General features: G+C 43.0%; 1 protein-coding gene across 4 annotated transcripts; it reads left to right on the forward strand.

Moving 5' to 3' along the window:
- Window positions 1–3,974: 3,974 nt before the first annotated feature.
- On the forward strand, window positions 3,975–25,351 carry SET (SET nuclear proto-oncogene). Of its 4 annotated transcripts, none has more exons than XM_083423997.1 (10): window positions 3,975–4,055; window positions 5,012–5,055; window positions 7,773–8,032; window positions 19,714–19,771; window positions 21,107–21,249; window positions 21,814–21,917; window positions 22,055–22,168; window positions 23,649–23,819; window positions 23,922–24,068; window positions 24,462–25,351. In XM_083423997.1, exons 3-10 carry the CDS (start codon window positions 7,900–7,902, stop codon window positions 24,483–24,485), a joined length of 894 nt encoding a protein of 297 aa, XP_083280123.1. In that variant the 5' UTR covers window positions 3,975–4,055; window positions 5,012–5,055; window positions 7,773–7,899; the 3' UTR covers window positions 24,486–25,351. The 4 variants fall into 4 exon arrangements, with proteins under 4 accessions (XP_083280123.1, XP_083280125.1, XP_083280124.1 ...); XM_083423999.1 differs by having other exon boundaries at window positions 3,983–4,055; window positions 23,922–24,012; XM_083423998.1 differs by lacking the exons at window positions 3,975–4,055; window positions 5,012–5,055; window positions 7,773–8,032 and adding an exon at window positions 17,038–17,719.
- Window positions 25,352–26,333: the final 982 nt, after the last annotated feature.

The following is a 26,333-nucleotide window of genomic DNA, read 5'->3' on the forward strand; positions in this document are numbered from 1 at the left end:
GCTTGCAGACAAGCAATTTTCAAACATATTTTAGTTTATTTGCTTCTCTTAAAATTGCAGCCTGCAAAAGAATGCAAGCTTCTCCCAGAGAGCAGAGGGAACTGGACAGGGGGCCAGAGGAGGCTGCCTTGTAGCAAGTCAAACCTCAGATTCATCTCATTCAGTCCTGCCAGCCCTGACTGCAATATGCCCCTCTTGCCCCCCTCGCCAGCCAAGTGGCTGCTCCAGCCCTGCCAAACTGCCCTTCCCTCCTCGAGAAGCCACAAAGGTCTTCCTCCTTGAGGACCCCTGACATCCAGAGCCAACCAGATGCCCCCAAAGCGCTGCCACCCAAGCTGGGGCAAGAAGCCAGATAACTCTGGAGTTGCCCACTGTCAGAAACTCACCTACCCTGGGACTTCTTGGGAGGAGGAGGTGAGGCAGTGCGCAGGGCCAAATTTAAGTTTGATGTGGCCCTAAGCTACTGAAGGTAATGGGGCCCTTTATATGTCCAGCTGTTCTTTGTCAACAACAAATTGTTGCTGGGTTTTTTGTGTGTTGAATATATGCTCTATGGTAATTGATGGACCTCATAGGTATCTCAAGTCATTTGCACATCACAAAAGATGTATTTTATCAAAGTCATTGTTGAACTGAAAAACAATTTTGAAGAAGTATATTCATAGTGAAATAATTATTCGGCTCTAACTTGAAATGATTTTTCATTCATAAACTTAATACTGCAAACACATTGGCATTGGGCAAGAACAAAAGTTCCTTTAGGAACACAGTTTACAAAGACTAATCATCTAGTCTCTAGAAACTTGCTATAACATGAAATAATGATAGGTGTAAATACGTGATGCAAACGACCTATAATGATAAATAGCTTTATTCATATGAAATTAAGTGTTATAACCTGTACAATGCAACTGTAGTTCATACAATGCATTTTTTAAATATAATATCAATATCACCATTGTAGTCTACACTGTTCATTGGGACAGAAGACCTTTGTTCCCTGTTACACTTAGTGAGTGTAAAAGACGGTATTTCTAGTAATATGTCACATTCATAAATAATACAAATACTATACATGCCTGTACATCAAAAAAATATTTAACAGGTCTGATTTTATAAATGCATCTACCCAATACCCATTCAAGTGTATAATTTTATCATGATTCATTGTTGAATTGCTGTTTTAAGGGTTGTTCTTAAAAGTCTGGAACGGAGTAATCTGTTTTGCATTCCTTTCTATGGGAAAGCACGCTTTGGTTTTGGAACGCTTTGGTTTTGGAATAGACTTCTGGAAGGGATTAAGTTTGAGAACCAAGGTACCACTATATATAGAAATGAGCAAACCAGTGATATTTTAGGGAGCAGGCTAGCAGGCGGGGCCCATTCCTTATATCATAGGAGCCTATACAACAGAAAACACTGTTGCTTTATGTAGGTTTTATTTTATTTATTTTTTATCTTATATTTTGGAAATGTACATCCAGGGGTTTTTTCCTTTAATTTTTTTTAGGGCCCCAAGACAGTGGGGCTTAAGCTATAGCTCAGGGGTCAGCAACCTAAGGCCCATGGGCCGGAAGCAGCCCTCAGAGGTTGTTTGACTGACTCATGAGCTGCCCCTGAACCGAGTTGCCTGCTCGCGTGCTGCGCTAAACTGCAACAGCGCAGCTTCCGCAGTGCCGAAAATTGCGTCTGCGCAGATACAGACATTGAAAATTGCAGGCTCGGGCGCAATCCAACCCATGGAGGGATATCCATTGGACCAATCCAGCCCAGGCAAGATAAACCTTGCTGACCCCTGCTAGAAGAAGAAGAGTTTGGATTTGATATCCCGCTTTATTACTACCCGAAGGAGTCTCAAAGTGGCTAACATTCTCCTTTCCCTTCCTCCCCCACAACAAACACTCTGTGAGGTGAATGGGGCTAAGAGACTTCAGAGAAGTGTGACTAGCCCAAGGTCACCCAGCAGCTGCATGTGGAGGAGCAGAGACGTGAACCCGGTTGAACCAGATTAGGAGTCTACCGCTCTTAACCACTACACCACACTGGCTCTCTTATTGCTATAGCTTGTTTAGCTTATACCTAAATCCGGCACTGGAATGGTTCAATAAGATGGGTGATAGATACCATCCATGTCGCACCTACTCCCCTTGCAGTGGAGAAAGCTTTAGAATCTATGCCACTCATCCTGATTTGAGCATATGAGTTTTTGTATAATCTCATGATAGAAGCCATGAAATACTGTCCCATGTTCATTTTTTACATCAACACTTATAGGAACTGCCAGTTGATTCATTTTGGCAATTTTACATACATCAAGCAATACAACTACTAGTGGTAAATTTTTGCTTTTGCTGTCACGGATGATATTTAGTAGCCTGGGGATTGGATCAGTTGTGATGCAGGAAGAAATAAATATGTTAAGCCTTGCAGTAAAGATTGCTGTAAATATTTTAGCATCTTGATTTAAAAAGCCTATTGGCATATATCAGTGATTCGCAACTAGTTGTTCGCAGGGGGTCTGCGTAACCCACCAAGGGGGTCTGTGGCACCATTCACATAACAAAAACTACCACAGATCTATCTAAATGTTCAAAAGTAGGGGGTCCATGGCTTGGTTTTTGAAAAACAGGAGGTCCATAGTACTTAGTGAATTGGGAAGCAGTAGTCTATATGATTTACCAACTCAGGATGACAAGCTAGCAGTGACTTAATAATGTACAGTGGTACCTTGGGTTAAGAACTTTATTCGTTCTGGAGGTCCGTTCTTAACCTGAAACTGTTCTTAACCTGAGGTACCACTTTAGCTAATGGGGCCTCCTGCTGCCGCCGTACGATTTCTGTTCTCATCCTGAAGCAAAGTTAGTACCTGAGGTACTATTTCTGGGTTAGTGGAGTCTGTAACATGAAGCATCTGTAACCTGAAGCATCTGTAACCCAAGGTACCACTGTACAGCTGCTTTTTCTCCAAGAATGAAATTTAAGTATACTTTTGGTGAGTAAGTGTGCTTATTGCAGTGTGTGGCTTGACCCTAAGACAGCAGAAGGGACCTACATCCTCCAGGAAAACAGGTGAAGAGGATGTTATTTTCAGGCTACGGTGTGTACCGAAAGCGGGAGTTTGTCCCTTTCAGCATTTTGGGTTTTTCCCTTTTAAGCATAACTGGTAGAGGACTGGTTGTTTTTCCCCCCTGCAGCATGTCATTACTGAAATAGTGCATCCAGCTTGATATAATAAAAATTTGGGGTTAGTATTTACAGCCCAACTCCCCATCAAGTGACCCAGTATCCCCTAAGTTAATTATCAGACAGAGAAGAAAGAGTAGAGGCAGGAAGCAGCCAAAGCAAGGCAGATCTTTAAAGTCTGTTTCAAAAGAGTTCCTCTCCCTCCCCGCCTTGCAAGGAGGTGAGGACCCAGATGTATGTACAGTGGTACCTTGGTTCTCAAACATAATCCGTTCCAGAAGACTGTTCGAGTTCTGAAATATTCCAAGGCGCAAATGCAAAAATTGAAAAACACGCAGCGAAAGCCATTCGACTTACAAGGCACGTTCAAAAACAGAAGCATTTACTTATGGGTTTTCATCGTTCGGGTTCCAAAACATTTATCAACAGAGACATCTGAGAACCGAGGTACCCCTGTAACAACTTTTAAATTGCCCAGCCCCTTAGTCAAAGATCATCCAAAAGCATCAAACAGAAAGAGACACATTGTCACTGGATAATATTTCTGACTCCCTTCTCCCAGAAACTGGCATTTCTTAAGAGTACAGGAACAAAGGACTCAGAGACAATTGACCATGAGTGGCCACTATAAGGGGAAATGCTGTTGCCAGAGAGGAGGGAGGAGTAGCTCAGTTGGAACAACGTCATTACGTCATTATCAGGGCATACTGCATTCTTGTCTCTCGCTATTATGAATGAATAAACTCATTAAAAAGGACTCTCTGCTTTCTCTACTTCTTGCTGCCAAGGGATGGGGGTGGGGGTGGGGAGGAGAATTCCCGAGCCTGACAGTGTGACCTGTCTCCTGTCTGTCAAGACACCTGATAGTGTTTGCTGATTGCCTTATTCTGATAATATTTATTACTTTTTGAACAATTTGCACAAAACCAAACATAAACAGAAAAATAAAAAGCAATACAATACAATATAAAGACACTACATAACACTAGACACATTAAACTAACAAAAACCAAACAAAAACAATTTAAAACACTCAAACAATTTCAGTATCTTATCTTTCATTCACTTATTTCACCGACCTCCTCACACCTCCCTTTTTGTATTCCACTTCTGTCAAATGTTTCAGCAATTCCTTTCCATCTTCCTCTGTTATCTGTCCTAAAATTATCCTAGCACATTCTAACCTTATTTTACCTTTAAAATTCCATTAATCTATTTATACTTAAATCCTTATAACATTTCTACTAAAGCCATATATGTTCATTCCAATAATCTTTTAACATTCATTAATTTTACAATATTTCTGTAAATAATCTTTAAACTTTTTCCAGTCTTCTTCCACCGACTCCTCTCCCTGGTCTCGGATTCTGCCAGTCATTTCCGCCAGTTCCATGTAGTCTATCAACTTCATCTGCCATTCTTCCCGGGTGGGTAGATCTTGTGTCTTCCAATACTTTGCAATAAGTATTCTAGCTGCTGTTGTTGCATACATAAAAAAAGTTCTATCCTTCTTTAGCACCAATTGGCCAACCATGCCCAGGAGAAAGGCCTCTGGTTTCTTCAGAAAGGTATATTTGAATACCTTTTTCATTTCATTATAAATCATCTCCCAGAATGTCTTAATCCTTGGGCATGTCCACCAAAGGTGAAAGAATGTACCTTCAGTCTCTTTACATTTCCAACATTTATTGTCGGGCAGATGATAAATTTTTTCAAGCTTGACTGGTGTCATGTACCACCTATAAATCATTTTCATTAGGTTTTCTCTTAGGGCATTACATGCCGTAAATTTCATACCTGTGGTCCATAACTGTTCCCAGTCAGCCAGCTGATTGCCTTATTCTGGACAGTCTAGGCCATTATTTGGAAATGGTAATACCTCAGTTCTTGAGTCTATTGTTATAGACCTCCCCTATTCATGAGAGATGTTTTATGTATTTGGAGGAGTTTGCAAATGAAAAGAACTGTTGAGAAAGGTTTTTCCAATATACTTCCTTCTACAGCAGAGAACATCTTTGGGGACATGAAGAGAGTCAAGATGAGCTTCAGAGTTGCCCTGTGAACCCAAAAGTCATTTTATTTTCAGGGAATTTTTTTTTGAAGGGTGAAGGATTGGTTTTCTGTGGAGCATGTGTCCGCTATGTGTGCACCTTAAAATTTGTGTCACAAGCTCTATTTGTTCTGTTGGTCTTGGCTAGATTAAAAACAGCCATTGTAGAGCTTTCAATTCAGTCCCCCTCAATTTTCCCTGCTAAAGTCCAGCAAGACATTGCACCTATCCGTTTTCAGACTGCTGACTATCAGCCATCATGCATGCAGGGGGAACAATGTGACTGGTTATTAAAAAAATATTTATTTTTTTAAGATTGTTTTCCTTATCACACCTGGGAAAACAGGATGATTTCCTTGTGTACACCCCGAGCATCTCTCTTCCTCCCTTATTTTCTTTCCTCTTAGTAGTTTCCAACTTGTTTTTCAAATTGGTGGCCATTTTGTGAACCTCTGCCACTTCACATTCTACCTCAACTAATTGGCTCGCCATCACTAACATTAGTATTTCATTAATTACAGTGGTACCTCGGGTTTACAGATACTTCAGGTTACAGATGCTTCAGGTTACAGACTCCACTAACCCAGAAATAGTACCTCGGGTTAAGAACTTTGCTTCTGGATGAGAATAGAAATTGTGCGGCGGCACAGCAGCAGCAGGAGGCTACATTACGGTGCTAAAGTGGTGCTTCAGGTTAAGAACAGTTTCAGGTTAAGAACGGACCACCAGAACAAATTAAGTTCTTAACCCGAGGTACCACTGTACTTTATGCTGAAATCCGTGTCTTTATCCTACTTTTAAGTAAATTTTAACCCTGTTTATTCAAAGGTTCCCTGTCACAGTTAGCATTGAGGGAGCTATTTTAGGCCCAACCTGAGGTAAATGATTGGCGAGCTTCCTCTGTAGTGATGAGGACATCATCACTGTTACAACACCTGTATTACTTACAAAAATGACCATGAAAGACAATTGTAAAACAATCTTAAAATGCTTGCCGTTAATATACAAAATAAATGTTTTTCACCTTCACTGTTGGGTTGCTAGTTTTATGGTTTTTTTTCACTTACGAGTAAACCTGCTTAAATTAATGGACCTACTTTAGTCATGCCCATTAAATTCAATTGGTCTACTCTGAGTAGGTCTAACATAGACTGCAGCCTTTTAATTAACCTTAAGTTTTTTAAATTTTTAGCTGTTTTAATTGATCATTTTTATATTTTTAATACACCACTTAAGAGGCTTTACTACAATTAATCAGTATTTACATTTTGTTAAATAAAATGAAATGGAAAAAAATAGCATTCAGTTGGCTGTGCACATTCTGCAATACTTTGCTCCTTGAGGTTCAAACAGCTATTCTGTGCCCGTTTGGGGTTAGTGAAGATTTTTCTATTTATGCAGACTTTTGCTACACCAAGTAAGAAAGGGGTCTGTGTTGAGGATTGGTTTATCTGACACTCTTTCCTTTGTTTGCTTGGGGGGTTGGATTTATATAATATTTATTTTTTATTATTTGTTTACCATTTAATACCCTACCTTTCCTCCATGGTAGCATGCACACTTCTCATTTCCTCATCCTCACCACAGCCCTGTGAGACAGGTGAGGCAGAGAGATAATCAATGATCCAGTGAACTTCATGGCTGAGTAGAAATTTGAACCCTTGTCTCCCAAGGTCCCAGTCCAACACTTGAAGCACTACACCACACATTTTGATGATATTTGAGAAAGTGATTTTAGATATAAGATTTAGATGTAACATACCATAAGCATATTTTATATGATGGCTCCTGAGATCAAAGGATAGTATAGTCCGTATAGTAAAAGCTATGGTTTTCCCAGTAGTGATGTATGGAAGTGAGAGCTGGACCATAAAGAAGGCTGATCGCCGAAGAATTGACGCTTTTGAATTATGGTGCTGGAGGAGACTCTTGAGAGTCCCATGGACTGCAAGAAGATCAAACGCATCCATTCTTAAGGAAACCAGCCCTGAGTGCTCACTGGAAGGACAGATCCTGAGGCTGAGGCTCCAATACTTTGGCCACCTCATGAGAAGAGAAGACTCACTGGAAAAGACCCTGATGTTGGGAAAGATGGAGGGCACTAGGAGAAGGGGACGACAGAGGACGAGATGGTTAGACAGTGTTCTCGAAGCTACAAACATGAATCTGACCAAACTGCGGGTGGCAGTGGAAGACAAGAGTGCCTGGCGTGCTTTGGTCCATGGGGTCACGAAGAGTCGGACACGACTGAACGACTAAACAACAACAACGAGATCAAAGGACAGTTTTATGTCTTTGTTTGGATACAACTGGGTGCCATTTTGAATCAAGACTAAATCTTCCAAAACTGCAATGATTTTAACAAATTTTTGCATGATGATTCTTGAGATCAAATAGCAGGGTTTTCTTGGTCTATATTTAGATACAACTGGATGCCGTTTTGAATCAAGATAGTGGACTGAACCTGTCTAAACTGCATGGATTTTAACCACTGTATTCAAAACTGCACTGATTTTGTTGTTATTTATTTGATTATTAGCAATGCTGGATAAGAGGCTGCTGGTTGTTAAAGATAAAGCAAATGGCAAAAGAAACATCCCATAAGTGTGGAACTACCACTAAGAAGGCCCTCCCAGGAGTGCCCATGCATTGAACTTCAGCAGAAGATGGAACTGCAAATAGGGCCTGTTTTACAAATCTCAGTTCCCGGATTGGTATGGAAGGAGGCATTCTTTCATATATCTGAAGGATACGAAAGAGATCTTGCTACTCATCACTGCTCAAGAGTGAAATTTAGGGGTAAGAAGCAATATTTTCATTACATTGCTGTTATAAGGGGGGGAAAAATGCTCATTTTCCCTTATGGGGTATCCTAGAGCCCATATAGAGTCCTTAGGAGAAAATAACAGAAGACAACCAGAGTATATTGAGAAGCAAAGTGGCTAGTAAGCCTGATATTTATTAAACGGTTGCAACAGGGTCCCCACTCACCACATGCAGGAGGGAGGCGAACCCTGAACAATGGTGTGCAAACCCTTACATAGACTTTTGAAATTATCCACCCTGTAGCTCAAGACCACCCCCCAAAACATCATACATACATCACAGGAGGCTTACATACATACATCTACAGCAGAAATCCTATCTGCCAGGATACTTGTTAATGGGTTTACCTGGACAGCCTGGCCATTCTTTTGTGATGATAAATATTTAATTCCTGAGTCCTGGTCACAGTGTCACCCTATTCATACACAAATGTGCCCTTAAGGCAGGATTTGTGAGCACAGAGACAATGGGGAGGCTTTTCCTATTTCCATCCAAACTGCAGAGGAATATTTGAGGTCACTGAAAGACTCAAAATGGCTTTAGGACTGTTTTCCTGCAGTTTATATATTTATGTATGTGTTTGCCTGGTACATTTATGAACATTTATTTTATATCTTAGACCTTATAATTCTCATAACAATTATAATAGTGTTTCTCAAGTCTAAATCATCTTGACATGGTGATTCATTGATTTATTGTCACATGGATTTGGCTGCCATCAGTTTCGTGCACTTTAACTGCAAGTTTTACAATTACATGAGGAATCAAAGCATAAGTTGTAAAGCCCATGACCACTTGCACAGGATTTGCAACCCACTTGCAGGTTGTGACCCACAGGCTGGGAAATGCCAATTTGTAAAACATTTAGCGCAAGCTGTCCTCAGGCTTTCCCTGCCTGTTTCTGCATGCTTGAAACCTCTGAATTTGTTTTATGTACCGGTTATTATTAGAAGGACAGGAGGAGGAGCCTACACTGAAAAAATATGAAGAAATTAATGGGCATTTAACAGATTGGCTGCAATATTTTCAAATACATCAAAGATTAATCATTGATAAGAAAGCAGGACTTGCAAAAGAAACATCAAAATTTGAAAAAGAATTGATACAAAGTAAAGGGAAATATATCTCGTGGGTATACGACCTCCTATTAGAATGGGAGGTAAAGGAAGAACAAGTGGAAACCGTAATGGTGAGATGGGCACAAGATCTGGGTTATAATATTTACATGGAACAATGGGAAAAATTATGGCGGGAAGACGCAAAATTAATGGCCTGTTATAATCTCAGGAAAAACACAATGAAGGTGATGTACAGATGGCACCAAACTCCAGAAAAACTTGCTAAAATGTATAAGAATAGATTGCCTATATGTTGGAGATGTAACAGAGAAATTGGGTCTTATTTGCATATGTGGTTTAAGTGTACAGACATTTGTGTATTTTGGAATAATATATATGAAGAACTTTAAAAATTATTTAAATTTACATTTAAAAAAGGCCAGAAATATTTTTATTAAGCATCCTGCTAAAAGAAATAGGGAAATCAAAAAGAACATTGTTCATGTACGGGATAACGGCAGCCAAAATTTTAGTAGCAAGAAATTGGAAAAATACAACAATACCCAATACAGCAGACTGGCAAAACCTAATGGTAGAATATCTGCAGCTAGCGAAGGTGACAGGAAGGATAAGAGGCCAACCAAAGCAAAAAGTCTACAACGAGTGGAGAATCTTTAAAAACTATGGTATAAAAGGAAACATCTTGGCAGAACTAAATATAAGATAGTAGGGAGATAAAAAGACTATATAAGAAATATGCAACTGTGCGGTATAAGGTAATTGATAGATAAAGTACAGTTAGATTAATTGGAAGACATTTTTAATTTCTTTCTTTATAAGTTTTATAATTGATTTCAGTATCGGGAGTATAAATGACGTTATGAAGGGAGAGGGGAACGGTTAATCATTAATATTATCTACACATAGTAAATTCCGGCACTCTGCTAGGATGGTTACACAAGCTCAAACCCAAAAATGCAGTTATTTGCAAAGTCTAAATCAGACAGGTCAGGAGGCCGTTTCCTGTCTAACCAGCTACTTGAAACTGCTGATGCTAGCTACAGGTCAGAAGGTCGCTTCCTGCCTAGCCAAAAACTGCTGTCAACTAAAAACCACTAGCAAGATGTTTCCTGCTTTGCTTCTGCTTTAAGTAATGCAAGATAAGAAGAGATACGAAGGGAATGTTTAGCAAGCAATAAAATGTGTTAAGCAAACAATATTTGCTAGCCGATTGGGGAAGTCTGGGGGTATAAGAAAGTCTGCTGAAGTGTCTTGCTTTACAGCCAGTGTATTTCTAGGAACTAACCAGCAGGCTGTCTCTGAGTACAGACCTTGACTCTGTGCTCAGATCTCAATAAACTCTTTTTCTCCAAAGAAGATTTTGCTTTCCTGGTACTTTTGTTCCCTCCGAGGTCCAGGGGATGGCGTGGCTAATGGATCCCTAGGTAAATAAGGCTTCATTTCTTTGGGGGCTCGTCCGGGATCAGCCCCCTCCCCAAATACGGACCGGAGGGCCAGGCTCAACTAAGGTGAACAGCTCCAATCGGCGTTCGCATTTCCGGTGCACACCCTGCCAGTTTGTAGGGGGAGATTGCCACACCGTCCTGGAGCGGAGACATCTAGTTGAGGGAGAACAAGAGGACAGAACGGCGCCGAGGGGACAGGTCCGCAGCGGAGAAAGGTAAGCCCGAGGGAAAGGGCTAGGGGCCCGAGGGAAAGGGCCAGAGGCCTGATCAGCCTCACCTGGTAGTTGGCAGTAGAGTGCCCGGCAGTAAGAATGCCACCAGGAAAGGAATTGGTAAAGGTTTGGGAAAGGGAATGGGGCAGAGGGAATTGAGTGTTTTGTTGACATGTTGTGTGTCAGATACTCCAGTGGATGAATTGTTGAATGAGGGCCAAGCTTAGTGTCCCCTTGGCCGAGCGATTGTAGGGTTGTGCATTTTCTGACAAACTGTAGCATGTGAAGTGTGAGAGAATTTTGAAAACCCAGTTAGGAGGGGAGTATCTGAAAAGAAAAAAAAAAAAAAAATAGGGTCTGGAGCAAGCCAATGTATTCCTCTGGAATGTTTTTTTAATAACTGGAAAACAGCCACGAAGAGTGATGATTCACATTGAAAAAACAGAGACTCAAAACTTTATGTGAGGTGGACTTGCCAACCCAGAGAACTGCGTGGCTTTGATTTGCAATTAATCAACCCCCTGTGGCAAATCAACCCCCTGTGGCAAAATATATTAAATGTCCACCCAGACCAGATCCCCTATATCTCTACATGGAAGACCAATGTAAAGAAAAGAATCTACCATGGCTAAAGTCTTGCTGTGACAGCAACACACAGAACAGGATTTGTACAGTGAAGCCTCTGGTGTTAGAAGACCCAGAAGATGAGGAGGGGGAGTGATTAAGCCACCACCTTACACTCCACCAACAGCCCCTCCAAACCCCCCCCCCCCCAGGCCAAGATCAAGAAGCACAGGGAGGTGCTGGTGTAGGGGGGAGGAGGACCTGCGAAGGAGGATAGTGAGACGGAAGAAGAGGAAGATGAGGAAGATAACGAAGAGTTTAGGAAGACACTAGATGATATGAATCAAGGAAAGAAAATGTGGACAGAAAGACAGAAAAAGAGACTAAAGGAGTTTGTAAAGCCATTTGAGGAAGAAGTTGGATGTAAGCCCCTTGTTAGTTGAGGCAGCAGAATGCTGCACCCCTGAAAAGAGGAAGAGATGGCAACGTAAGTGGGGACAGGCGGCGAAGAGAGTTATGTCTCACAGATAGTATGAGAAAACCAGGAAGGATCAGGCAACTGGAGAAATGCCCCTTCAGGGGGTTTATGATCCACCAGCCCCTGTCCCAGCTGAACAAGCGAAGGCACCACAGACCTACACGGTCCAGCATATACCCTTTTCAAGTGCAGATGTTTGTAATTGGAGAAATCAGAACCCCTCTTTTGAGGAGAATCCAGCAAAGATCGTAAAATTGTTTGAAGGGATTTTTTTTTAAACCTATAATCCCACTTATGATGATGAACAATATCTCCTGGACTCACTACTAATTACAGAAGCATTGCTTGGCCCCTGCATGAGTCAACTAGGGAATAGAGAAGGATCCTTTTATATGGGGCAGGGAACAGCAGCAGGCTTTTCAGGATCTCAAAGTGACAACAAGCCCCAGTGCTTGGCATCCAAACCCCAAGAAGCCTTTTACGCTGTTCATAGATGAAGACCAGGGGGTAGCCAAGGGAGTCTTATGCCAGAAACTGAAAAATTGGCAGCAACCCGTCGCATACTTGTCAGAGAAGCTAACCCCAACAGAACAGAGATTGCCCCCCCCCCTGTATGAAAGCGATTGTGGCAGTGGCCACCCTACTCACGAAGGCAGATAAAATTCACGTTTGGACAGGACACCACCTGTGTGACTCCACATGCAGTCCCAGCCTTACTTGACATGAAAGGCACCTATTTCCTATCACAAGCGAAAATGAGGAAGTGCCAGATGCTGTTATTACATTCACGCCTGAAGTTTCAGGTTACCACAGCCCTTAACCTAGCTACCTTATTACAGGTAGGAGAAGGTGAACAAGGGAGCTGCCCACTCAGTCTTACCTGTGCCTGTAACAAAACCCACAAACCAAGTGGTTAATATAATTGGGGCCACAGGTAAATCACAAAAGGCCCCGTTTTTTGCAGTCTGTTACCTGCTGCCTAGGTGGCCAAGTAGTCCAGCACAATTTTTTTGTATATACCAGAGTGTCCCATTCCTTTATTGGGCCAAGACTTGTTAACAAAATTACAAGCCCAGATTTCCTTCCAACCAATGGGGGAAGTAATGATGACAACTGGACCAGCAGGAGAGTTTTCTTTAGAAATGCCCCTGAGAGACCATTGGTGCTTGATGATGGTAAAAGAAGAGGAGGGAATCCTCCCTGTTAGCCTGCCTCATGATGTTGACCCTGGACTATGGGCGAAAGATAAAAACCAATACCCCATCCCACGACAGGCAGCTGAAGGAGTGTGGGTGCATTTGAAGCGATTGCTTCAACATGGAATCTTGAAACAATGCCAATCACAGTGAAACACCCCACTGTTGCCAGTGAAGAAGGAAGATGGTGGGTACCGCATATAGGCCCCAAAGTTCTGGAAAAGAGGAAAGGATGAACAGGACTTTGAAAAAAAACCATTGACCCAAGAAACAGGGTCTAATTGGGTGTCCATGTTGCCCTTGGCTTTGCTTAGAGTCTGTAGCCTCCCATTGAAACGTATTCACTTGTCACCCTTTTGAAGTGATGTTTGGGAGACCGGTTCCTTATGTGTGCATGCTTTCACCTATCCCTGCTCAAGATGTGGAATTGAACAATTATGTACAGTCTCTCTCTCGAGATTTTCTCTCTCAACCCAGGCCCGAACTTCTTGCATGACCAGTTTGAGCCAGGTGACGAGGTGTGGATGAGACTGGTCCCAGGCACCACTGCCGCCGTGCTGGAAGGGCCCATCTGCTCTCCACACCCACAGCTGTGAAGGTCGCTGGCACCACCCCTTGGGTCCACCACATAAGAAAGCTGCTTCAGATTGGACTGTGTCTCAGCATCCTGAAGATCCCCTCCAGTGACGACCGCCTTGCTGATATCTCTACGCACGGTGAAGAATTGGATGGGAGGGGCGCCCGCAGGCAGCGCCCCCAACGTAGACATTTGTTCTCCAGCCAATTTAGAGGCACCACCGGGACTTTTGATATTGGTACCAGAACTCACTCCAGACGATGTGGAACCACGTTACACCCTTGATGAACAGCAGTGGACCAGCCAAGAAGGAGCAACGCTCCAGGAAGGACCGGACAGCCGTGTTTTTGTGCCCCAACATCTGGCCAGCACAATTGTAAAGAATTACCACGAGTCCACCCATTTGGGAGGCCCAGCTGCTAAGGCGCACCTTGGGAGAATATTCTACCTCAACTAACTGCTGCTATAACTAACTGCTGCTATATCCCAAAATGTGCCCTGTGCGCCAACCAAGAGACTGAGAACTATCACCCTTTGAACTTCTATATGGCAGGCCAACCCCTTTCGTCCGAGGCATCCCCGCCGGTTTGGGCAGATGGGAGATCACATCACCCAAGAACAAGTGCAATCCCTGTGTTTGTTGTGTGTGTTTGCTTTCTTTCCAGGTATTCCCTCAAGCGTACACCTGCAGTCCCGTGGCAGTCTCGCTGAGCCGGTTCACCAGTCCCTCTGAGTGACAGCGTCTGGCGACCCCCTCATCCCTAACTGCAGTGAAAGTAGTCGAGGTGATCCCCTGGGTACATCACACGCATCTGAAGAAGGGTGTCTGGACTTGCAAAAGAAATCCCGCTGACCCTCTGAAGTTGATCATCACCTTGTGTCTGACGCTACCAGGAAAAAGCGTTAGGCCACGGGCAACGAGATCCTGCGACTAATCATCACAAGGACAGTTACAAAGACTTTCTCTTTTCTCTCTTATTTTCTTTATTGACTTGCTCTATGTCTTATTGCCCTGACCCTACCGAACCATACCAACCCTATTGGCCTGCTGGCCTCTGCTACGACTGGTTCGTCTTGCCGGTGGTAAGAGATGGCGTGCTCCTTGGCTATTGGAAACTGGGGTTTGATGAGATTACCGTATTGAGACACCCCACTGCCCCGTTGTGGCTCCTCTCCCACACCACTGACCAGCATGCGTGGACAGTGCTCTTACGGGAAGCTGTAGAGACGATCGAAATCTATCTAGTTCTGTACCGCTCTTGCTGTTGTGGGAGGGTAGTCAACTGTTATCTGGAAGGTAGAGCACTGTACCAACCTCATTTGATAGACCAGGTCCTACTCTTAACCCAGGTGATAGATGGGAGCCTGAGCCAGGTGTGTATTGAAATTACTAAACAAGTGCCAGTAAGAATTGCCACCCCAGGATTTCAGCTTCCATATGCTCTGGTCACTAGGGAGGCAGCACGAGAGTTCAATCCACCCAACAGGGCTAATAGAAAAATTGACCCACATAGTGGGAGCATCAGCTCACCGGTGGGCTCTCATCCTTGAGGCTCAACAGGTAGTCGGGCACAAATATCAGTGGGCTCTTCAACAATGAGCACACCCCCTGAATATTGGTGGGAGGAACCATGGAGATATTGGGTTTGGTGGGTAGGAGTGATATGTACCGCCCTTGTCATATGGATGCTCTCGTATTTCTGTTGGCATGAACGGTATCGTATTTGTGGGGAGAATAGGCCCAATAATGCTTCTATTGCTTTTCTGCTTCTGTATACCCTGCTTAATGCAATGCCTGCAACATATGATGAAAAAGATGATGTCTCGCATGATGGGACCTCGCGTGATTGCTGTAATGAGAGAATATAGACCCCTACCCCAGAACGAATCTAAGTAATAGATTGTTCAAAAGAAGAGGACGGAGTGAAGGGAGAGGGGAACGGTTAATCATTAATATTATCTACACATAGTAAATTCCGGCACTCTGCTAGGATGGTTACACAAGCTCAAACCCAAAAATGCAGTTATTTGCAAAGTCTAAATCAGACAGGTCAGGAGGCCGTTTCCTGTCTAACCAGCTACTTGAAACTGCTGATGCTAGCTACAGGTCAGAAGGTCGCTTCCTGCCTAGCCAAAAACTGCTGTCAACTAAAAACCACTAGCAAGATGTTTCCTGCTTTGCTTCTGCTTTAAGTAATGCAAGATAAGAAGAGATACGAAGGGAATGTTTAGCAAGCAATAAAATGTGTTAAGCAAACAATATTTGCTAGCCGATTGGGGAAGTCTGGGGGTATAAGAAAGTCTGCTGAAGTGTCTTGCTTTACAGCCAGTGTATTTCTAGGAACTAACCAGCAGGCTGTCTCTGAGTACAGACCTTGACTCTGTGCTCAGATCTCAATAAACTCTTTTTCTCCAAAGAAGATTTTGCTTTCCTGGTACTTTTGTTCCCTCCGAGGTCCAGGGGATGGCGTGGCTAATGGATCCCTAGGTAAATAAGGCTTCATTTCGTTATACTAATTTTGTTGTTTCTTATATTGTGGTTGGTTGTTTGATTTCTTCATTATTTGTTTGTTTGATTACAGTAGGTTTATTTGTGCGTTTGTCTGTTTTCCCATAAATGTATTTATTTTAAATTAATAAAGATATACTTTTAAAAAAGTATTACTGTATATTAGGTTTTAGGGTTTTTTATTTTAATGACAGCTTGTTTAGACTGTACACCACTTTAGAGATTTCTTAAATCAAGTTGTATATTTATTGCTTTATTGGTTTTAGGCAGTGTTTTCATTTTCAGGATGTATTATTTTGTTTCACAGTATGCCACTTAAGAGATTTTTGAAATGTTAAGCAGTATATTTATTTAGTTCACTTTTGGAGATATGGCATCCCTGTTAAAACGCTTTTAAATAAATAAAAAGTTGAACTTCTGGGAGAAAAGGCAGGATTTCAGTATAAGGTGGGGAAGGCAAACAAAAAAGTAGTTGCAATATAGCCTATATTATTACACTGCTAGGAAAATTCCTTGGAGAGCGCATGGCTCTCTTTTGGGCGCCAGTCAGTGCTTAGAAAAATAAAAATTTTATGTGACATGTCTGTGCATGCGCAGGGACCACCGTTCTATTTTCGCTTCTCTAACATAACTCCATTCAAGGCCGCGCCCACTCCTATTTAGACATATGCAAATATTAACTTATAGACGCACATCCATGGCGACCAAGCAGCATCCGAAGAGGAGGCGGGATTAAAGCCGACACATCCGCCCCTGCGTTTAAGTTGTTGCCCATCTTTTAAAACCTGTGCCTATAGAGGAGGGTATTTCTGCGCCTGCGCTTTGTCATCCCTCTCCTGCTATCCGTAGCCCCTCCGTGGGCAGTTATCCTCTGTACGTCCCATGCACAGAGAGCGTATGCGCTTGCGCAAGAGAATTATTTCGCTACCTGATAGGGAGGAGGGAGCTACATCCTTACGTTCTTTTCTATTATGAAGGTGGGGTAAAGGCGCCTGCGCAGTAAGCTCGGTTTTCTCTCACCCGTTGGGGGAAAAGCAACATTGGAGCTTCTGCGCATGTGCCTTTGGCTCACCCGCGTTCTCTAGGCGCAGGGACGCGTCTGCGCTTGCGCGGCCACTCACACACGCGCACAGGAGTAAGCGAAGGGGCGGGAGGAAGAAAAAGTCCCCAGTGCGCATGCGTATTTCGATTCTACTATCCCTCTGGTGGCGGCCGCGGGAAAGGAGATATAAAAACCAATCTGCGCGCCTGCGCGCAACTCGCTTTCCCCTCGCCAGAACCAGGAGGAGGCGGCAGAGGAGGAGGAGGAGGCGGAGGCTCTCGCTGTGTGGAGATAGCGTGAGGGGAGCCCAGGCTCTGCCGCCACCCCGTCTTCTCCCACGCATAGGAAGACCCAGGAGAAGGAGGAGGAGCAGAGGCAGCTCCAGCTAAGCCCGGTCTGAGGCGAGGCTGCGCTGCTGCTCTGCTCTCTCAGTCCTTGCCTGCCTGTCTTTCCCCTCTCTTTCCCCGCCTCTTCTCGCTCCCAACATGTCGGCGACGCCGGCCAAAGTCAGCAAGAAGGAGCTCAACTCCAACCACGATGGGGCCGACGAGATCTCAGGTGCGGGTGCCGGAGACGGGGGCGAAAGGGGGTCTTGTGTGGAGCGCGGGAATGGCGGGCGGGACCCGGAGGTGGGAGGGAAGAGATGCACACGCCGAGGCTCTTCTCCTTTGCCCCCTCCGCAGCCGCCATCTTCTCCAGCAGCAGCAGCGGCCGCCACCGGAGGCGGGAAGGGAAGCGCGCCTTCGAGCGGAGGGGGGCCTCGCTCGTGTGGGCCGGATGTGCAGGCCGCGGCGGCGGCTGAGTCCAAGCGAGGGAGGGAGGCCATGTTAAAGCGCCCCTTTTGTCTCCCGCGCGGCGCGCTCTCGCCCGCTCGCTCTCCTTGCGCCCTTGGCTGCTTTCTTCTTCCCGCCTCTCTGGCGGCGGCAACAGCAGCAGCGGGGCTCGCTCTTCGCTTCCGATCCCTTTTATATCGCTTCCTCGCACACAGAGAATATATCCTCCCCGGCCGCGCTCCAACCGTGCTTTCTTTCTTTCCCGCCCCCCGCTTTTGCTTGCCGCCATGATTGCCTTCCCTGCAACGCATGGCTTTTGCCTGCAACAGCTCGGAAGGTTTTGTACTTTGGAGGAGGAGAGGGGCGCGTTTTGTGGGTGTCCTTTTTACTACAAAGCCGCGGCTTCCCTCCTGCAGTTTGAGGGGGTCGCAACTTCCCACCACGTGCAGCTGTGCCATGGCTTCGGCGGCTCAGATCAAACCCGAAACTCGTGGCTTGATCTCCGCCCCCAAATCATTTATACTGTATATGTATATACGCACCTACAGATGCCCAACGGCAGATTTCTTTAAAAAATGAATTCATGTTTTCATTGTATTTGAGACTAACAGGGCACTCCCCACCCTTTAAACGATGCTGCTTGTAAAAAGGAAACCCACAATTGTCTGTAAGGGACCAACCCTCAAAAGAGTGCCCAGCGTCCGTTACTCTGCGCACGTGTTGCTTTTACCGCCGTCTGTAGCCGCCTTTTTTTAAAAAAAAGATTTTCTTGCTGGGATGAGTTTTAAGGTGATCCTGCTTTCATTGCCTGCAGCTGCACGCCAGCAAGCCACGCTGCACATAGAGCATGTCGTGCAGAATTCATTGTGCCATGTTCCCAAAGAAAGGGGCCTGGAATAGCAGGCTTCCTTATGCCAAGGGGAGGAGGGGGTTCCCCTCATCCCAGGTTTTGGAAAGCCCATTTGTCTCCAAATAATGCAGGCTAGACTAAGAGGTCCGTGGAATCCCGCCTTCTGGGTTTTTAAATAGGCTGCTTCCCACTCTTTCAGCTGTCTGAAAGCACACTAGACAATAAGTATTGTTTCTTTAAAAGGAAACATAGTGTAGCGTGTTCACTTGCTCAACAGGGGTTTTTTATTGCCTTAAAAATGCTGATCCAGGAAATTAATGTGTTCTCAGGTGTGCTCTTTATTACATAGCTTTTTTCAGCTAAATGAAACTGATGGGTTGATTAGTTCAACAACTTGTGGCTCTATATAAAAGTGCCATGAACGTTCTTAAAGTCTATTGGCTGTATGATGGGCCAGATGAGAGATGTAGAAGCAAAGTAACCAATCTCATGGGTCCCACCAGGTGAGAATAGTTGCAAGATTAGAAGTATAGATTGAAAACAATCTTGTGAATACATGAGAGCAGTTCTTTTCACCCACAGACCCTGTGGGGCTCAGATTTTGGATCAGTTTCTTTCAGCACAGTACTGTGTGAATTTATACTTAGGAATAGGTTTGTCTGATTTGTTTATTTTTAAAACCATCTTCTCAACTTCCTATTTAAGTGTGCATAGGTTTGGAGCCTAAGAACGGAAATGGAATGTTTTCTTGTTAAAATGTATGTTCAGTGTATGGGGGGAAAGCATGTGCAAATGAATACACAGTCAAAAGCAAAGCAGATCGAGAAACAATATAGATCAAAATTCCATCCACAATATTGAGAACAAGTATTACATGTGTTTATTGTGTTGCTAATTAGAATCTGACTTGAGGCACATTTTTTTTCCAGACAAAGAGCAGCAGGAAGCAATTGAACATATTGATGAAGTACAGAATGAAATAGACAGGTAACCCAGATGGTGTTATATGTTTATTCAGAATACATTAACAAGCACATCAATGCTTATGTTATATAATAATGTCGGTTTACCAAACAACATAGCTGATAAAAGCTTTTTGTCTGCTATTTAGTAATTAGCTTACAAAGAGTTATAATATAAGGCAGCTGGAATGTACTTCGAAACTTGAAAACATGAGCTGTGCTTATTTGAATTTCATCTGTTAAATACAAAAGTTGAAAAGGAAACTGCTGGTAGCAGTAAGAAGTTTGTATATTTTGGACAGAGATTTTCATAAGTGATGTGAGCCAATGCTGCTTAATAAGATGCCAGCTATGGGTGTGGAAGGGGAAGGAAATCAAGCCCCCCACTCACCCCAGCAGCCAGAGATGCAACTTGCAAATTGCACACGTTATTGCTCCTCCTTTCTGTGGATTTTACAAAGACTATTCATGGTATTTCTTAAGTGTGAAACAATGCACCTGGTTCATAGGGGTTGAAAAACGAATGAACGTTGATTTGTTTCATTTTTCATTCCTTGCGTGCATACCTACTGTCAGCAATCACATGTGGGGCAAACTGAGTTTTCTGAGCTAGCGGCCTTTCTGAACCTTGGGTCCCCAGATGTTAATGAACTACAACTCATATCATCCTTGATCACAGGCCGTGATGGCTAGGAATGATGGGAGTTGTAGTCCAAGCACATCTATGAACCAGACTTAAAACAGAGATCTATATATGGGAGATGCTGTGCAATATGGTAATAGGGTGCATTTGACTCAATTAATGCCACTTGAGAATGTTTACTGCTCTACAATTAGGACTGAATTCATCATCATTCAGATACAGTGGTTCCTCTGGTTACAAACTTAATTCATTCTGGAGGTCCTTTCTTAAGCTGAAAGCATTCTTAACATGAGGCACGCTTACAATAATGGGGTCTCTTGCTGGTGCTGTGCCGCCAGCGCACAACTTCGCTCACATCTCGGGGCAAAGTTTGCAACTAGAGGCATCTACTTCCAGGTTAGTGGAGCTCGTTACCCGAAGCATTTGTAAGGAGGGTGGTATGTAACACGAGGTTCTGTATTGAGCTCTGATCTGGAAGGATAGATAGTTTGTTGCTTATTTGGGCAAAAAAGTCACCCTTATTTAACAGTGCATCAATGACCTGGTCCCATTGGTTTCAGATTAAACTTTCAGGTTGTTAGAGATTGAAATAAACTAATCCTTCTACTTAGTGTTCTATTCCCCCCCCCCCCAACCTGCTGTGAAATGTCATGCTGCTTTGATCCTTCTTCTACACTTTGGATTTCCCATTTTGTTTGGATCTTGTCTTTGCTATAGACTGAATGAACAGGCCAGTGAGGAAATTTTGAAAGTAGAACAGAAGTACAACAAACTCCGCCAACCATTCTTCCAGAAGAGGTCAGAATTGATCGCCAAAATCCCGAACTTTTGGGTAACAACATTTGTCAACCACCCACAAGGTACATTAAAGTGCTAATGAACCTTTTTCTATTTTTATCAGTGTTTACTTAGATTTTATTAATTGTCTTTTCTATGTTTTTAGCTTGTTCTGTTTTTGTAAGCCACCTTGAGTCCTGGACTGGGAAAAAGGCAGATATAACTAAAGATAATAACAGTAACAACAAGATGAGAGTCTATGAAAAACAATGCAAATGTACTCTCTCTAATACAAAACCTTTTATTCAGATTCCTAAACATTGGCTTTCTTTTGTATTATTCCATAAGTGGAATCTCTGAAGACGTTCCTGGTGGGGAGGGGACTGTGGCAGGGAGAAGTTTGTTGTCAGATGCAGCCCACTTCACTTTAGCTTCAGGCCTCAGATTTCTATAAAAACAAGTCAGAAATAATTTATTAGAACTGAGTTTATATTAGTTGATTTCCATTATGTGGATGAAGTTGAAGAACCCAGCAGCAATATATGTTTCAGAGCAGGTTAGGAAATAAAATTCTGTAAGGTGGTGATGCTTCTGCTGATGAATATGTAAAACGCACATGTGATGGAAACTTTGTAATTCTCTGATAGTATCTGCACTGTTGGGAGAAGAAGATGAAGAAGCGCTGCATTATTTGACCAGGGTGGAAGTGACAGAGTTTGAAGACATCAAATCAGGTTACAGAATAGATTTTGTAAGTAAAGGTGTGCTGCACCTTCCTTACCACGTTTGTGGATGGCTGGGAGAACAGCCTAGTGCTCCCTGAGGCCGTGCTTTGAAATATCTATGCTGTGTAGTGGTATTGACGTTCTTATATTTTCTTGACTGCAGTATTTTGATGAGAATCCATATTTTGAAAACAAGATGCTCTCCAAAGAGTTTCATCTGAATGAGAGTGGGGACCCATCATCAAAATCAAGTGAAATCAAATGGAAATCTGGAAAGGTACGTAGCTGCAGATTTCTTTGGATCCCTGTTGGTTTTGTGGGATTTCCAGACACTAGCAGCGTCTTCTCCAAACTCTCTTTCCTCCTTGCATGGGTGAAACAAAGCACGGTTGTATCTGATGGATTTTATGTGATCTGGTGTTTCAGAGGATGGAATTTATGAGCTTCTGAGATTGCTGTGAGAACTTTTGGAAGCAAATAATACATGTGGACGCCAACCTATAGGTTATATCCAGTATTAGTTATACTTTAAGTAGACCCATTGAAATGAATGAACACGATTCAGTTAGGTGCATTCCATGGGGCTACTGTGAGTACAAGTTGGTTGGGCACAACCCTTTTGTGTAATGTGAAGGAAGGTGGTTAATTTGCAAAACAGCATGGTACTGCTGGGAGGTGGAAAAGGGACAAGCATATAAAGATATTAAAAACTAATTGTTTTAGTTTATTCATTTACTCCATCCTTATCCTGCTCTTCCTCCAGGGAGCACAGTGACATACATGGTTTCTCCCCTCTGTCTTCACAACAACCTTGTGAAGAAGGTTAGGATGTGAGAGTGACTGACCTAAGGTCACCCATTCAGTGTCATGACTCAGGATCTGAACCTGAATGTAATCAGGTTGGCTCCGAGCAACTCCATAAAGATGCTTGAGGAGGCTTAGAAGTCGGATTTTAGTAATTCATTTGTTATGTCTTCTACTTCTGTGGCCTAAAATTGTCTGAAGAATCATATTAGATGCAAATCTGTTGGAATCTTTCCTCTCTCCCCATCCCACCCAGCCAATGCTTTAATGGAGAGAACCAGAAATAACACTAAAGAAACTGGAATGGCCTAATTCACCTGCTGCTTTAGCATGGCAGCCTGGGATGTTTCCCTGAGCTACGATTCCACTTGCTTGCCTGAAGGGAAAGGGAGGTGTGTTTGTAGAAACCTCTAATTTTTGTGTTGCTGGGATGTGACCTGCTGTGTCTAGGTTGTCCGCAAGGGGATGTGTCCCTGCTGAAAAAGTACAGTTGTAGCCGTGGGATATTCCTGATGAAAAGGTCTGTTTCATTCAACAATCTGGAATTCTCTGCCACGTGAGAGTGTTGCACCACAGCTACACCATGTAAAGAACCCTTAAGGGTGCTGAGAGTTGGGAGATCCTTAACCAACTACAGTTCTCAGGGTTCTTTATGAGGAAGCCTTGACTGTTAAAGTGCTGTGGAAGTAGAATTACTTTAGAATGGACAGTTCATCTGTACCATCTGAGGGCCCTTAATCTTGTGCTCCTAAATTATGTTTTCCCTGAATTTGGTGGGGAATATCAAAAGCAGTTTGTTGCTGCTGCTGCTCCATAATCTTGTTCAGTAAGTGGTCCAGTGCTCCAGTTTCTGAATAAAGAAGACAGATTAGCAATCTGAGTATCTTTTCAGGGGGGAAACTCACTTTCAGAAGGAAGTTTTGATATTTCTGTTGCCTTTTTTTTTTGGTAAGGATTTGACAAAGCGCTCCAGTCAGTCACAAAACAAGGCCAGTAGAAAGAGGCAGCATGAAGAACCGGAGAGCTTCTTCACCTGGTTCACTGACCATTCTGATGCTGGTGCCGATGAACTAGGCGAGGTCATTAAAGATGACATCTGGCCGAACCCATTACAGTACTACTTGGTAAGAGTCTTTAAATGAGTTTGCATCATGCTTCTAGGAGGGGGGGGGGAGTTGAGTAATTTAACATAAACATGCTAACGTTTTAATTGTTCTTCAAATAAGGTTCCTGATATGGATGATGAAGAAGGTGAGGGAGAGGAAGATGACGATGATGAGGAGGAGGAAGAAGGCTTGGAGGACATTGATGAGGAAGGTGACGAAGATGAGGGCGAAGAAGATGAAGATGATGACGAGGGAGAAGAAGGAGAGGTTGGAATGACACTTGCCATTTAGCAATGGCTTGTAAATAGGCTTAGGAAGAGCAGAACCAGTCATCTTTGCCATGGCATCTTCTCTGCATGCCGTAGTCTTGAGTGACTTGGGTTAAGTAGCTGTAATTTGAAGGATCTCCCCTTCATGTGGAAGATCAGTGTTTTGAACAGTACAGGAGCAGAAGCTTGTTCAGTGTGTTTATTAGGACAGGCCCCTTAGCAGGCATCGTCAGGATAGCAGTTTCGCCTTGTGATGTAGAAGTAGAGCAGAAAAGAGTGTGGTAGAGCCTCTCCTGAAAAGTAAAAGTGGGGAGGGAATGGATGGTATGAAATTTGGATTCTTATGGTGATTACTTAACAGTGTGTTTAAATGTTGCATTTCTTTCAACAGGAGGATGAAGGAGAAGATGACTGAACACTGACAGATTCCAACCACCCTCTTTCCTCCCCGTTTCCCCCATCTCCAGTCCCTGGGAGCAAGTTGCTGTCTATTCCGCCCCCCGCCCCCCAATCCTTTTCGTGCTCAGTCGCCTTGTTCTCCTGAGGTCTTTTTTTCCTCTCCTCTTCACCATGGTTCACAAATAATTTTGCAGAAAATATCAAGCAGCATTTGGTGGAAATGAAATCTTTACTCATTTTGTTACCCTCCCCACTCCCTCTTTCTAAACAAAACAAAACAAAAACTTTTAATAAAATCAACACACTGTGTTCTGTGGGGAAGAAAGAACCTTCTCCTCCCTTCACTCTGCTGGAAGCTGAAGAGTGCTAGGCCCCTGTGTAGTAGTGCATAGAATCTAGCTTTTTCCTCCTTTCTCTGTATATTGGGCTCAGAGATTACACTGTGTCTCTATGTGAATATGGACAGCATTTACCAACATGTATCTGTCTACTCTTGTTTTTTAATTAAAAAAAGCTTAAAAAAGGAGGGGGTTATAGACAATGTAAGCAAGGGTGGGTTTCAGATGTTGGGGTGGGTTAAAGGGGCATTTGAACAAAACAATACGTCTCCTTTGGCATGTTTAATCCCAATAAACATCCTTGCAGTTTAAAATATGACACTTAGGAGATTTTTTTTTAATTACAGTTGAGCCCTGCCACTTGATGGAGAATCAGCAGAACCTGTAGGACTTTATTTGGATTTCACATTCTCTATTGTAATTTTGTTCTTTGTTTTGTTTTTTCAAAAGAATTTTGTTTTACTGGAAAAAGAAAGTTGCTCAGTTCTGAATGTTCAAAAGTGTACAAGTTGCTTTGTTACAATAAAACTTAATGTGTACACAAGGGGGCTAATAGTCTTCACTGGAAAAATGAAATAAAAACATGTTCGACCCCACCCCTTTAGTTTGCTTTCTCAATATGGAAGTTAGTACCATTAGGACTAATCAATATTACGTTGATGGGAAGAAAACTTAAAAGTAACTTATATGATTAGCAACATAGCAGTTTTCCTTTTCGTGAAACAAGCCCCTCGTGCACACTTAATTCTTGAAAGCATGATTAGAGGACATCAAAAAACTAAGAGTAAAGTGGGTAGAAGAATGAAAAATAGAAAGGACTTCCAATTCTCCGTCTGTCAATTATGTATACTGTATAAAGATTATTCAAAATATTAAAAGTATTCACGCCAGGATGATCTGCAGCTGTTCCTCAATCTACTAGACAGCGTTTTCCCAATCTTCAACTTCTGACATCTCAAGTTCATTCATTTTCCTTTCCACACAATTAAAAAAAAATGTCCAAAGTTTTTTTTTGGATGTTGCTAAATGTCAATAATAAGTCTTTCCTCTGGTACTCTATGATGAATTTCTCTCCAAAGAAATTCCAGCACCCATTATTAGAATAATCCATAATTATTTATTGTGTGTTCATTAATTTGTACCCAGTTCAATATCTTCCAATCCCATTTCCCAGCTTAATTTAGGGGGGGAAAGTTCTTTCCACTCTTCTTCCAGAAGAATTGCCAGAGGCTTGGTAGCTTTTTCCGCTGAGTTCACTCCAATTTGCACACGATCCTTTCTCTGCTATCTCAGTATGTTTCTTGATGTGCCAATGGTTTCATTCTACTCCAGCAGCATAATTTGATTGTTCGTTTCACTCCTCCAGGCACCTGTGTGGAGGTCGTCTCCCATCATCATCTGCCTCCCACATTCTTAACAGTTTATAATCTTTCTTAATCACAAATAATTAAGACAGGCTATCTGTTTTATTTTCCAGCCTGTTAGTTAGTGCCTTCTTATGCCGGCAATCAGTTCGCATTCTGGGT

Source organism: Podarcis tiliguerta (assembly GCF_965153285.1).
Source record: "Podarcis tiliguerta genome assembly, chromosome: Z".
In the NCBI taxonomy this organism is placed as follows: Eukaryota; Metazoa; Chordata; class Lepidosauria; order Squamata; family Lacertidae; genus Podarcis; species Podarcis tiliguerta.

Bases quoted from the DNA above. Each gene is read 5' to 3' on its own strand.
- SET (XM_083423997.1), top strand. From the start codon at position 7,900: ATGGAACTGCAAATAGGGCCTGTTTTACAAATCTCAGTTCCCGGATTG. The intron at 21,918-22,054 runs GTAAGTAAAGGT...TCTTGACTGCAG, and splicing joins CAGGTTACAGAATAGATTTT to TATTTTGATGAGAATCCATA. The intron at 22,169-23,648 runs GTACGTAGCTGC...TTTTTTGGTAAG, and splicing joins TCAAATGGAAATCTGGAAAG to GATTTGACAAAGCGCTCCAG.